The sequence below is a fragment of the Orycteropus afer genome, unplaced genomic scaffold, assembly GCF_000298275.1.
Source record: "Orycteropus afer afer isolate SDZICR_OR568_19922 unplaced genomic scaffold, OryAfe1.0 scaffold00133, whole genome shotgun sequence".
Taxonomy (NCBI): Eukaryota; Metazoa; Chordata; class Mammalia; order Tubulidentata; family Orycteropodidae; genus Orycteropus; species Orycteropus afer.
The window spans coordinates 3,453,884-3,469,362 of record NW_006921720.1 but is presented as its reverse complement, the minus strand read 5'-3'; the positions used below and the strand labels follow the sequence as shown (position 1 = coordinate 3,469,362).

General features: G+C 35.2%; 1 protein-coding gene across 1 annotated transcript in view; it reads right to left on the bottom strand.

Moving 5' to 3' along the window:
* The window catches only part of SMAP1 (small ArfGAP 1), a 256,252-nt gene that overhangs the window by 139,767 nt on the left and 101,006 nt on the right, over positions 1-15,479 (bottom strand). Inside the window, exon 2 of the mRNA XM_007945185.2 lies at positions 9,352-9,485. Within this exon, the coding sequence (XP_007943376.1) occupies positions 9,352-9,485 (134 nt within the window). The remainder of the gene's footprint in view (positions 1-9,351; positions 9,486-15,479) is intronic.

Below are 15,479 nucleotides of genomic sequence, written 5' to 3'. Positions count from 1 at the left end.
AATAAGGAAGACCAAAGAAGAGTTTATGCTTTTGAGTTGTGGTGCTGGCGAAGAATGCTGAAAGTACCATGGACCACTAAAAGAACTAACAGATCTGCCCTGGAGGAAGTGTACCTGAAATGCTCCTTGGAAGCAAGAATGGCCAGACTTCATCTCACCTATTTTGGTCATGTTGTCAAAAGGGACCATTTCCTGGAGAAGGCTGTCATGCTTGGTAGGGTGGAGGGTCAACGAAAGACGGGGAGGCCTTCAACGAGATGGATTGACATTGTGGCTGTGATGATGGGCTCAAGTATAGCAGGGATTGTGAAGCTGGCGCGGGATCGGGCAGTGTCTCCTTCTGCTGTGCATGGGGTCACTGTGGGTTGGAAACGACTTGACAGCACCTAACAACAACTTATATAAAATGACAAGAATAAACAAATATATAGATACCAAAGTTTATTAATGGCTACCAGGGACAGGAGCAAGAGGGAGAAGGGTAGCCACTGTTTAGGAAGCATTGAGTGTTCAAGGTGATGGGAAATTCAACACCAATTAAAGGTAAAGGTTGCACAACCAATTAATATAATTGATATCACTAAGCTGTATGCCTGAAAAATGTTGAATTGACAACTTTTGTGTGATATACATTTTTATAACAAAAACAGAAAGCTTCAAAACCCATAAGACCACACAAAGTAGACTTTAAGGAATAACACCAGATGCAATAAGAGGACATTATAAAATGATAGATAAATTAGCTAAGAATACGTAACAATCTTAAAAGTGTTTGCTTCTAACAACAAATCTACAAAACACAGAAACAATAACTGTGTAACTCAAAAGAAAAATGAAAACAGAGAAATTCATAATTATAGTTCATTAATATCACTACGCTCAGAAATAGAACAAAGAGAAATAAGGCTATAAAAGATTTGAAGAAAACGATGCTTGACATTTATAGACCGCTTTGTAACAGCAAACACTTTCTTTTCAAGTGCACATGGAATACTTAACAATATAGACCAAAATCTGGACCATAAAACATATAAACAAATTGAAATGTACTTAAAGAGTAAAATGTAAGTTCTCTTACTACAAAGGAACTAATAAATTCGATAGATATTCAAGATACAAAGATATCAAGAAAAGTCTCAAAATATTTGGAAACTAATGTAGTTTAAAAAAGAAATCACATTAAACAGGAAATCAGAAAACATTTCAAACTTAATGAAAATGAAGGCATATCAAAATGTGTGAGATTCACATAAAGCAATGCTTAGGGACAAATCTATAACATTAAATGTTTTTATTTTAAAAGAAATATTTCCAGTCAATAATCTAAGCTTTCATCTTAAGATAGTAGTAAAATAAGAGGAAATTAAACCTAAAGCAAGCAAAAGGAAGGATACCATGACGACACATGCAGACACCAATGAAAATGAATACAGAAAATCAAGACCATCGAAAGCTAGATTTTTGAAAAAGCATGATAAAACTGGTAAACCTCTAGCCAGAAAGATGAAGGAAAAAGGAGAAAAGACACAAATTGTAAATATCAAAAATGAAAGAGTAGAATTAACTACAGAATCTAAGAACATTAAAAGAATAAAAAGAAGCATTCTAAATTTATACATAAATTTTACAATTTAGATGAAATGAATAAATTATTTTAGAAATTAAAAAAGCTATCAAATCTTATCAAAGATATACATGACCTTATCAGTCCTATATTTATGAAAGAAATTGAGTTTCTAAGTTACAACTTTCAATAAAGAAAATTCCAGCCCCAGAAATTTTTACTGCCAAATTTTGCCAAATATTCAAGGAAGGTATTTTAACTATACCAATGCTTCCCATAATAGAAGAGAAAGGTACATTTTCCAACTAACCTGATGAGGCCAAGATTACCCTAATACCGAAATCATACAAATAAATTTAAGAAGTGAAAACTATAGGCCAATATCCGTCATAAACACAGATTGGAGAAAAAAAAGAACCTCAAAATAGTAGCAAATCCAATCTAGTAATATGCTAAAAGGATGCTTATCATGGCCAAAAGAGGTTTATTACTGGAATGCAAAATTGATTTAACATTTGAAAATCAATTGATGTAATTCATCATGTCAATAAAATAATAGAAGACATTATTTCAACAAATATCAACTACACATCTGATAAAACTTAACATTTATTCACGAAAAATACTCTCAACAAATCAGAAATAGTAGGGAAATCTTCTGACTTAATAAAGGGCATCTACAAAAAACACACAGTTAAACATTATGCTTAATGGTAAAGAAACAAATGTGTCCCCACAAGGATAAGGAACAATGCAAAGGTGTCTAACCAGTGAACAAAGAGGATGCTGCTATAGCTGTGCAATGTGGCAAGTTTGTTTGTTTTAAAAAAAAAAAGAAAGAAAATGATAGATGGGGAAGAAATAAAACTATACTCACAGATGATGATATCCAAGTAGAAAATTATAGTTTCTAGTTCAAAAGGTACTAGAATTAATGGTACTAAAGTAAGGATATCATGCTTGGTAAAGTGGACGATCAACAAAAAAGGGGAAACCCCTCAACAAGATGGATTTACACAGTGTCTACAACGATGGGCTCAGGTATAGCAAAGATCATGGGGCTGTCACAGGACCAGGAAGTATTTTATTTTGCTGTAATAGAGTCTCTATGAGTTGGACACAACTCGACAGCACCTAATAACAACAGAATTAATGAATTTAGCAAGGTTATCAGATACAAGGTCGATGTATAAAATCAACTTCATTTCTTTATACTGTGTTTATGTTTGCCATCGAGACAATTTCAACTCATAGGTGATCCTATGTGTTACAGAGTAGGATTGTTCCACAGGCCGTAAGTTCAACAGAATGATATTGCCTAACTGCGTAGGTCTGAACCACTGACCTTTAGGTTAACAGTTGAGTACAAACTATATCAGCAACCTATGTTCCTCCTCTAGCAGCCCTGGTGGTACCAGTCGTTAAGCACTCAGATTCTAATAGAAAGATTAGCAGTTTGAACCTACCAGCCATTCCATAAAAGAGAGAGGAGTAAGGAGTATGGGGCACCGCCAAGGATTTAAGACTAACAATGAAACAAAGATGCCAGTTTGAGCAAAGAAATCATTATTTTAATTTTAGGTTTGTCAAGTCCTAGGTAAAATAAAGATACTTATCAGTCTTGACATTTATAAGTGATACACATTAGTTAACTATCATCTGGCCAAAATTTCCAACACTGAAAACATTTTCACAAATCCTTTTACCTGTTTCCAATGGAATGTACAGGATTTTTGTTGATATTTAAGGAGCTCTGGTGGCATAGCGGGTAAGGCATTTGGCTGCTAACCAGAAAGTCAGTGGTTCAAACCCACCAGCTGCTCTACAAGAGGAAGATGAGAATATACTTCCGCAAAGATTTACCACCTTGGAAACCCAATGGGGGTTGTTGTGAGTTGCAATCAACTCAATGGCAGTGGGTGGGGTTTGTTGATATTACTACAGAGCAATTGTTAATTCTGGCATTCCATTATTTATTCTATACAAATGTATAATATTATCTGGCCAAAAATAAACATACTATAGCTATTCCTCTCCATTTCTATCATTAAAATATGGCTTTCTTTGCAAAGCATTATTCATAAAACAAGATTTTTTATTATTTCACCAGACATACTGAATATACAAGGATGAGCAGAGAATGTAAAACTATTTTGAGATTCCAGTGCTGTGCAATCAATCTTAGCTGGCTAACTCCAGCCTCACAGAATACACAATTAAAATGGATGCTTGAACAATATTTCCAATTACTACACGCCATGGATCTCCAAAGATGATCAAAAATGATAAACCTACAAAGAGTTTCCAATTAAAACTCACTGTAGAAGTCACTACTGGAAAGAGAGCCAAGAGTCACCTGCACAGAAAAATGACAGCTAAATCCATGACAGTAAATGAGCTTTCCTAAAGGGAATGACAAACAAAAGGCTAAAGATGAAACAACAAAATCTCTAGGTAAGAGGGAAAAGGAATAAAAGAAATAGCTTGACAAAAAAAAAAAAAAAGAAAGAAAGAAAGAGAAGAATACAGAAACAAAGTAATTTACTTTAAGATATAAGATAGTAACTGCTGCTTCCTTTACCAAGTATAACAAAAAAACTTCCAGAATGCAGTAGTGTCAACTGAAAAATAAAGATCCAGGAAGAGAGTTGGATTTGGACATTTGGCATAACCAGTGTTCTTTGAGAATGTTAATTTAGCAGAATGGTGACAACGGAAATGAGTTATTAGAGGTAAAAGTAACATAAAGAAATGAAAAAGCAAAAAAAAAGATAATTACTCAAGAAATTCAACTGTTAAAGGAAGGCAGGAGCTAGTCCTCAGAAGACAGCAAATACACAGAGTAGGTCCTTAATAAATACTGACTTAGTAACCAAAGAAATGAATACACGGGTATAGCAGAGCCAAGTGCTATGTACCAGGGGAAAGAGGAATATGAGGAAACATGTTTTATTTTGGCAGGAGGATTAGGCAACATGTTTCAAAGAAGAAGATAGAGAATAAAGATGCTTCAAAGTGAATATAACTTCAAAATCTTTACCAAAGTAATTCGCCCCACCTTCCTTCCACAGAGCAGCTGGTGGGTTTGAACTGCTGACCTTCTGGTTAGCAGTCAAGTGCCTTATCACTCTGCCACCAGAGCTCCTTAAGGAGAAAAGCAACAAGAAAGTCTGAAAAGGAAATTAAAGGCAGACAGATTAGCAACTACCACCTTCCTCTCTCTGCCCTTAAATCAAGAGAATGAGTTATAATTCAAAGCAGAATCACTCAGAGATTGGGTATACAGAAACTGAGAGGGAAGCTTCTATTCTGGTATACAAGGCTGTGAAGAAAGCTGGGTTTAAAAGACCCTTTCTTCCAGCCCACAATACAGTCAAAGCAAAAGTAAAAATAGTGAAGATGTGAATTAACTCATTGCCATCAACTGGATTACAACTCATAGCAACTCTACAGGACATGGCAGACCTGCCCCATAGGGTTTCCAAGGCTTTCTTTACTGAAGTACACTGCCACATCTTTCTCTCTGGTGGAGCAGCTAGATGGTGGGTTCAAATTGCTGACCTTTTGGTTTGCAGCTAAGCACTGAAACCACTGCACTACTGGGGCACCTTAAAGAGAAGTGAAAATATCTACAAAATGTTTAAGGGAAGTTCACTAAGGATAAATCATAAGCCTAAAAAGAGTAGACAATTTCAAATGTAAAGTTCCCCATGATACTACTTTGTGGTATTTTGTTATGGCAGCCCTAGAAAACAAAGAAAAACAGTAATCATTACTTAAAATTAACAAATCAGTATAAAACAAAAACTAAAGTTATGGAAATATTTTCAGAAGTATTTAAAATTTTGTCTTTTAAAAAACTGTTTGAGTACATGACAATAAATCCATTACCAAAGATACTATTAATCTAATTAATCTATTAACCATACCACAAGAATGAATTCTGATTGTTTTTTTAAAAAAAGAAGTCAATAACTGTACCCTATTTCAATGCTAATAAATATCAAAACAGGTTTGTATAGAAAATTATTTTCTTTTAAAAATTAGCACACAGCAATTCTAATAGAGCTATGCATATGACAGATACCCTAAAAATTCACATATACAACACATATATAAATAATATGTATTATATATAGTTTGATAAATAACCCTGTATTTGTAACTCTATAGTTATATTTTGAGGAGCTCTGTAGTGCCTAAGGCATTTGACTGTTAACCAGAAGGCTGGCAGTTTAAACCCATTAGCCACTCATCAGAAGGAAGATTGGGCAGTCTACTTCCATAATGACACCACCTTGGAAACTTAAGGAGGGGTCACTATGAGTCAGATGCAACTCGACGGCAGTGAGTTTGGTTTGGTTTTTGGTTTTTATAGCTATATTTGAGTCACAAAAACTTTTTTCTTAATTTAATAGCTTTATTGGGCACAGAGACTAAATCACATTTCCACATTTACTAATAAAAGATCCTAAAAATAAAACCTCTTGCTGGTCCGACGAGCCTGGTGGAACCACTGAGACTATGGGCCCTAGCTGCCCTTCAGGTCTGGAATTGAACCCACACCTGTGGCTTCCAGCCAAACAAAAGACAGGCATATGAGCTGAACATTTACCTCAAGTAGATACACTCCATGGAGAGAACAATCATGGGAGAAAGAAGGGCTGCTTATGCACAGGGAGACAGCTCAGGGGGCAGGAGTACATGGAGGGATAGACACAGGGAAGAGGTAACTAACTATAGGGAGGAAGTGGGAGGGGAGCTATTGCATTTTGGTAAACTGTTGTCAATGTCATGAGACAAAGGGTATGTGAACTGCTGTATGTAAAGTGAATTTGCTCTGTAAATTTTCACTCAAATCACGATAAAAAATAAATAAATAAATAAATAAAATTAAAAAAAAAAAAAACTCACTGCTGTCGAGTCAGATCTGACTCACAGCAACCCCCCCTTGGGTTTCCGAGGCGGTGTCACTACGGAAGTAGATTGCCCCATCTTCCTTCCAAGGAGTGGTTGGTGGGGTTGAACCACCAAAACTAAGTATCCTATTTGACAAAGGAAAACATCATCATGAAATGTTTAGGGTGATGATGGGAGAAGACACAGAATAGAACTTAATCCAATAAATATATTTCTCTTACTTCTATAAATATCTACCAGGTATTTCTTTTATCAAAGAAATTCTTATAAAATATATGAATATAGCACACTAAACCATATTATGATTAACACATTTCCTAAGCTCTGGTAGCATAGTGGCTAAGACACTTGCCTGCTAACCAGACGGCTGGCGGTTCAAATCCACCAGCCACTCCCCGGAAGGAAGGTTGGGCAATCCTACTTCCGTAGTGATACTGCCTCGGAAACCCAAGAAGGGGTCGCTATGAGTCGGGGCCGACTCGATGGCACATAACAACAACAACAACAACAATCTGAATTAAGAGTCAAAGTCAGCAGGAACCGATTCCAAAGGATAGAAATATCATGTTCACCAAGCCTAATCTAAAGGGATAGACACATCAGTGTAGTGGTTGCTACCAAAAGAGTTGACTGGAAAATGGCACAAGGAAGCTTTCTACCCACTGACATTGAATCGATTCTGACAGACACTGACTCTACAGACACAGTAGAACTGTCCCATAGGTTTCCAAGGTTGTCAGTCTTTATGGAAGCAGACTGCCACAACTTTCTCCCCTGGAGCAGCTGCTGGGTTCAGACCACTGACCTTTTGGGTAGCAGACAAATGCCTTAACCACTGTGCCACTACAGCTCCTCCAAAAACTTTCTAGGATGATGAATATGCTCTATACCTTTGTTTGGAGTGTTAGTTACACCGTATAGACATTTGCCAAAACTCAAGAACTCACTTCAATGTGTGAATTGTACTCTCTATAATTAATACTTCAATTAAAAAATATATACAAAAAAAAAGTCATTGTATCAACAGTGGTTTTTTGGCACATACCAAAATAGGATATGCTTAAAAAAAAGAAAGAAATTTTGTTTTTCCCACTGAATGAGGAGCAACCTCAATTGACAATTGATAACTACCTAACTATTCATCTTAAAATGCCTTAACATCAAGTACTACCAAAATTAAACAATTATTTTTGGCAAATATTCTCAAAAGGTAATTGTATTTATATTCAATGGATCATTTTGTGTACTTACTCAAGTACATTTAGCAACCCATTTATCACAGCAGATTAACTAGGAAGATCAATTATCTAAGATCAAAAAGATACTCAGAGCAGCTATACTGAGGGTTTTACATAATGAACACATATACTAATACCACTAGTAACTAACAAGCTTACATTCATTGAGCGCTTAAATGTGCCAGGTATTGTTTTAAATGCTCTACCCATATTAACTTACTTGATCCTCACAGCAACCTCCAGAGTTAGGTGCTACTACTATTTCTATTTTGCCAGCGAAGAAACTGAGGCACTCTGAGCCTAAGTATCCTATCAAGATCACACAAGTCTAAATCAGCAGTCTGATACTAGAGGTCATCTTCTTAATCACTCTGTACCACACCTCTTGAGAATCATTTGCCTTGAAAGTTTCCAGGCAAACGTAAAAGTTGTGCTGTATAGTATTGAATTCAGTTCTTTCATTATACCTGTCACCTGTTCCATGGCAACCAGTGAACCAAAGCCCTCTGATTTTATACCTCCAAAATCTACTACAAATACCAAGACATCTTCAGATTACTCCTCACATTTTCTTGAGGAAGACTTAAACATCACGAAAGCTGTTATCACCTTTACTAATAGAGATGTTATTAACAACATTGCCTTATATGAAGCATTTCAAAAAACTCTGCTTCCTTGATATAATTAGTATGTTTTTTTCGTCAAGAATCTTCAAAATGCATAAAGGATCATATTTCCTTTTATGCTTTAGCAAGCAAAAAATTCAAAAAGGCTAATTTGAAACTACAAAAAATTACATTCGACTTCATAGTCGACAGATTTTTATTCCATTCTTTCTACCCTCACCTCACCTCAACCACAGCAATTTTCAGCTGTTTGTTTTTTTTCTGATTCTGAGTGTTTGGGTATCCCTGAAATTCAACCACACATATTTATATAGTTAACCCTCATACTGAAACAAAATTTCAAAAAGGCAGTAGAAAAAGTAGTATAATTTCACTATGAATTATAAAATAAGTCCACTAAAAGTAATCACTTTTATATTAGCAGCCAATCTCAATGATTATAAAGTAAGACTTTAAAAATTTAAAACTGTCACACTAGAAAACTGAAAATCCCTCAAAATTCTAAATTTCTAACAAAACTGTATCACTCTAAACAAGTCCAAATCAGTCATTAGAATATTTGTTCAGTAGGGCTATCTTTAAGCAAGTAGTCCCTGTCTGAAAATCAAGAGCACATCTGTATAAAAGAAGAATCTTTCAAATCAGTTCTTTAAAGAGTATTTTTTCCCCTTTTATTTTTATCCAGGCTCCCTCTACTGACAAGAAAACAAAACAAACCATGGAATTATATTGGCAAATTTCATCAGTACAAGAAAAAAGAATTTATTCTTTAAATACTTCAAAATCAACATTTGAGATAAAAATAGATTAAAAACCTTGACTTTACCACAGATCGCAGAAGAAATAAACATCTGAATTAACAATTGAAATACTCAAATTTTGTATGTGGCACATGCCATTTCAATACACTTCTTTTCAACGTTAACTCTCAGATGCAAGAAGGTTATAGCTTTCAAAATCATTTTAAATATTTTAAATAACTTCTTGGTAAGAAAAACTTTACCTGTATCTGTTCCGGTGTCCATTGGTCTAGATTGACTGACTTGACCCTGGATATATGAACCCCGAGATTTCTATGGATTCCAGCACATCTGATGCAAATAAACACACCAATATTCCAGGAAGCCCATCGGGGACCTAGTGAAAGAGAAGAAACAAAGGAAAAGCAGATATTAAAATTTAAAAATAAGTATCATGACACTATATTAGGTGCATTCTGGGTTCTTACACAATTGTAATGGCAGTTTATAGAAATTACACTTAAAGTTGTCAAATGGTACTGACAGCTGCTATGTAAGAGACGTGTCTTGTCTACACTGACAGGTTATAAATCAACGTTCAAGAATCTTAGTGATTCTTCTCTCCAAAGTTTCCCCAAAATCTGTCTAAATTTTTCACTCAGCATATCTGAGCCAGTAATTTGTCCTATCCCATAATAAAAACAAAATTCTTCATTAAATATACAAAATATTGTTTAAAAGACAATGAAAAAATTTTAAAAATAAAAGATAGAAGTTAGTAAGAGAAAGGCAGCCACTACCGATTTAAAAAAAGAAAAAAAAAAAAAAGGGCAAAAGATATAGGAGGGGTAATTCAGAGAAGAAATGCATGTCCAGTAAACATGAAAACAGGCACACTCTTGATGGTAATCAGGAAAAACACCCTTTAAAACTACAGTAACATCCAACACAATCAAACAATTTTTAAATCATTTAAATATTAAGTGTGCAAGGATGGAAAACAGGACTGCCTCAAGCAACTTTATATAGACATGGCTAAATTTCAAAAGTAACACTGAGGTTTAAGAAAAGGTTACTAACAAATCAAAATATACAATATGAAACCATTTCCAAAAGCTGAGACATATGTTAAAATAATACTATATGCATATTAATTAAAAGTATCTATATATGTAGTAAAAATGAAGCAAGCAACTGGTGGTTAAAAAAAAAAAAAAAAAGAGGGTGAGTTTATTCAGGGGGTTTGAGAGCACTTTTTATAATTTCCTGAGCTAGAGAGTAAGAATACAAACTTTTATTTTAATAACAGCAATATGAATATATGAACTGCACTGTTATAAAATATTTGTTCTTGGAGTCATGATCAAAAACCTTTGAAAAACACTTTAGAGAAACTCACATATGTATTACAAACCTCAGTTGTACTATTTGTATCTTTGAATATAAAACTTAATGATAAATTTTAAATTTTCTGACAATTATTTTCACGGTACAAACAAACTTGTTGCTGTCAGGTTGATTCCAACTCAGAGTGAACCTGTAAGAGAAAGGAGAACTGCTCCATAGGGTTTCCTAGGCTATCGCTAAGTACGGAAGCAGACTGCCACATCCTTTCCCCATGAAGAACCTTGTGGGTTCAAACCACTGACCTTTCCATTAGCAGCTGAGCACTTAACTGGACTACCAGGCCTCCTATTTTCACATATACCTTGTATAATTAACAAAATAAAAATGGAAAAGTAAAAAATATTTCTGGAAATTATGTCAAATATTCTGAAGTTTGTATCTAACAAATTTCTTTTAATCACTTGATTATGAAAGAAAATACGTATATATATATAGTAAGAAATATCAATAAAAATCAAATTTAAAAAATTATTACATATTTTCTATCTAAAGGTTAATCGACAAAACAGTATTACAGTCAGTAATTAGATCTCAATGAAACTAACCACATTCAAAAACATTTCCTTTATTACACCGAGGGTAAATTATTCACATATAATTTACCCCAAAATATCCTGCTTTTAAATTTGAGAAATGACACCTATAAACTGACAAACACAAATGTGAGGCATATTCTAAACATGTGTTTGATGGCTACCAATATCAAAATGAATTACAAGCCAAAAGGCTTATACTGTCAGTCTGTTCTGTCACCTTAGAGCTATGTAAGTAACAATGGATTAGTAACAACCAGAGCAAAAAAGTTGCCATCTGTTGAAAAGAGTTAGGGCAATTTGCCCTCAACACTCAGAAAGGGCTGATAGCTGGAAAATATTTTTTGAAAAATTTAACTAATTAACTGCTATTTATTGTTGTATTAAGAAACTTTGAAAATCAAAACAAGCTCGGTCTTCTTCCTCCTCTAGAGACATCTAATGTGTCTACAAAACACACTGCAAGGATTGTTTCTTTCTTTTATTCCCCCTTGGAACATCTAGAATGATTTCTCCTGGAATATCTAATAGATCAACATTCAAATTCAAATGGAGACTTTTCTCTACAGGAGCTTTCCTGACTCAGCAAATGATATTGTGAGTGAGTTAATTAATTTAAAAATAAAATAAATAAAACCCCAAACTCACTGCCAAGGAGTCATTTCCAACTGATAGCTACCCCCGCTGGGTTTCTAAGGCTATATATCTTTACAGAAGTAGACTGCCCCACCTGCCTTCCATGGAGCAGCTGGTGGGTTTGAACCTCTGACCTTCCAGTTAGCAGTCAAGTGCATTATCCAGTATACCACCAGAGCTCCTTAGTAAATTAATTAGGAGGGATTATTTGTATAATGTGATAGTAACTGTGCAGGTAAAAAACTGTAACATCCAGTATAGTGGTACTGGTTTTAAAACATAAGATTACAAAAGGATTAAAATGTGTAAAAAGCCCTGTGCTAAGAATAATGGAAGCAGTAAGAGAAAACAAATAACTATATTACTGTGAAGCAAATGCTAGATGTAATTAAATGCTCAAAATGCTTAAGGTTATAAAAACTATCTTAATTGATTCCTACAAAGAACCAGGAAATTCGCTATTACTTATGGAAAACTTTAGTTCCAACCACTGTTTACCCATTGAAATAATAATATCATTTTGTTAACGTGCGTTTTTTTGGACTATAACCTTCATATCTTAACAACAGAGTTAGAAACACTCCAAAAAAGACTTTTAAAAGCCTAACCAAAACTACAAATGAATTCTCTATTCTACTGAATTTACTTATAAATTCACAAAATTGCCTTGTTAACGTAGTAGTTGCTCAATGTGGTAGTTGTTCAATTGTTGGTGTTAAATCCTCATTTTCATTCAATAAACTTAATTATTTCCCAACTCTGTGCCAAGTAAGTGCTATTAAAAGACCATGGACAAAAATTAAAAGCTAAAGTCCCAGAATCAGGAGGCCGAGCCAAGTGTAAAGTGACTAATATACACCCTTCTACCATGCAATCCATTCATTCACTCATGCACACACACACACTAATATCATATGAGAGGTCACATCAGCCAACAACTCATTTACTCTCAACAAGTGTTTTATTGTTTTGAAAAGAGGGGAAAAAAAATACATCACATGACGAGTAAATACAATTTTCCTAAATTAGTAACACATATATATGTACATATAGACTTAGTCATGCTGTAAAATGTTATTTTTCTGGGTCACAGTAAAAATGTTTTAAAAACATTGCAAAGAATCTCAAAGAAGCTATATAAAAGAGTTCTTATAGCTGCATGGTTTGTTAAAAAACTGCAAATAACCTAAATGCTCAGCCTTGACTTTCTTCTTTCTACAAAATATTACACTACAGTAAAATTAATAAATGGTACACATCAAAATAGGTGAATCTTAAATACAACATGAAAAAATAATCAATATTAACATAACATGCTATGTATAAGGAGGAACAAAGACCCCAACTAAGGAGACTTGAAATCTAAGTTGAGAAACATGCAGGTCTCCCAGAGGAGGCTAAGCCTAAACTGAAATTTAAAGGTAGATGGCTAACCAGAAGGCTGGTAGTTCAAACCCACCAGCCACTCCTCGGAAGGAAGGCTGGGCAATCTACTTCCACTGCAATACTGCCTCGGAAACCCAAGGAGGGGTTGCTATGAGTCGGGTCTGACTCGATGGCACATAGTAACAACAATAGGAGGCAGTAAGGACAGAAGATGCCAACACAAAAAGCCCCCCCCCAAAAAAAAACTGGGGGGTTGGGGCTGGAGTGGGGGGTGGGGCATGTGTAGAATGGTAGTGGACTCTGGTAAACCTGAAGATTAGAGTATAGTAACTAAGGCATTTGACTGCTAACCAGAAGGCTGGCAGTTCAAAGCCAACAGCCACTCATCAGAAGGAAGGTTGGGCAATCTACTTCCACAGTGATACCACCTCAGGAACCCAAGGAGGGGTTGCTATGAATCAAAACTGACTCGATGGCAGTGAGTTTGGTTTGGTCTCAGGATCTGATAGTAGGGGACCACATAATCAAACGCCTTTTATGATAAGATAAATGGCTTGCCATGGCCAACACATCAACAAAGTCTTCCCTCATACTTCTTCCAAACACATCATGCCACTCACTCACTACATTACAATTTGTTGTTGTTAGGTGCCATCAAGTCGATTTTAACTCATAGTGACCCCATGTGAAAGAGGAGAACTGTCCTATAACGTTTTCTAGGCTGTGTCTTTTCCTACCTCCACACTTTGAACTTGCTACTCACTTTGTCTTGAATGTTCCTCCCTCAGCTCTTTGCATCACTCACCCTCGTCTTGTAGGCGTCAGTTCACACCAGTGCTTGATCAGGGAAGACTTCTTTGATTATTCTAGCTAGAGTTGCCTCTTCAGGTATTCTCCATTCTATCTCACTGCTTATAAACACTTTTAACAACGTGTGATTACCTTGTTCAAGTGATTACCCATTTAATGTCTCTCTGCCCCCACCCCCAATTTGCTCTCTCTTTCTCATGTATTATGAAGGTAGAAGTCTAGTTTATACCATCCCAGATATATGAGATACTCAAAATTTTATAATAGATGACTAAGCTCATCTTCAAATTTAACACAATATTTCCATACAGCAAATCACATGGCCAAATGTACTCTGTGTCTCTGAATTCTACATGTAAAAATTGTTGAATTGGCAAATGTTTTGTTGTGTATATTTGTACCACAATAGAAAGAAATCATGTGGCCAATAAAATGTTTAAAATATTGGTAGATTAAAGAACCGATCAATCTGTCACCCAATGTATTTGTCAACAGAAATGCGGAACTACAGAAATATTAAACATAGGAATATATGCAATATGTATTCACAGAAAAACTACACTAAATTCTATCAACTGGCATTACCCTATGATAAATGGTTTCTCACTATGTCACCAGTCTGGCTTCTTCACATCCCTGTCAAATTAACATCCATGAAAAGTACCAATAGTTAATGTCAGCTTTTTCCTGTTTGAACTCAGTTGCAGAGCCAACACAGGTTTATAATTATTCACAAATACTTATTAACAGCATCTATCAGCAAAATATTATGGTAAGTATTGGGAAATAGCACAGGAAAAGCAAAATGACAAAGTACTCAGCCTCTGGAAGTTACTTCCCAACGGAAAATACAAATTATAAATAATCCATGCATACAAAAAATAAAATATAAAGACATGAACTGTAACAAGAATATAAAGCAGAAATAAATGGTAATGTATAAATATTTAATAGGAAAATTTATCTAAACAGCAACATCAGGAAAAGCTTTCCTGAAGAACTGATGGTTAGGTTAAGATCTGAAAGAAGAACAGGAATGAACCAGGAAAAGAGAGGTGGGAAAATGTTTCTGGCTAAAAGAACACCATGTTTAAAAGCCCAAGTGGAGGCATGCAAATAACTGCGAAAGGGTCAGTCTGCTTACGGTACAGACAAAGAAGAGGAGCAGGAATGAATGGGTGTGAAATGAGCCTGGAGAAGCAGGCAGGTGCCAGGCCAAAAGAGGCCTCATAGGACATGGTATGGACTTTGATCTTTCGTCTTAGAACAAGGGAAAGCCATTAGTAGTGTTTATATTGTGTGTCTGAGTCACCACCAAATTTGTATTTTGAAAAGATCACTCTATTGTGAGTTCAAAAATTAAATAAAGGGCAGCCAAAATGAATGTGAGTAAAAAAGAACTGAATTCAGAAACCCAGGTGAGAGACAATACTCACTTGAATGAAAGGGAGTGACAAAATGAAGGAAATAAAGTCGAAGGATTCAAGAAATATTTGAGAAATTAGGTTACGGGGCAAGATGGCAGACTAGGCAGAAGGACTGCACAGACCCTCTTCAACAAAGAAAAGGGAAACCAATTAACACAGACACAGAAGATAATCTTGGACCCCTGAGCCTTG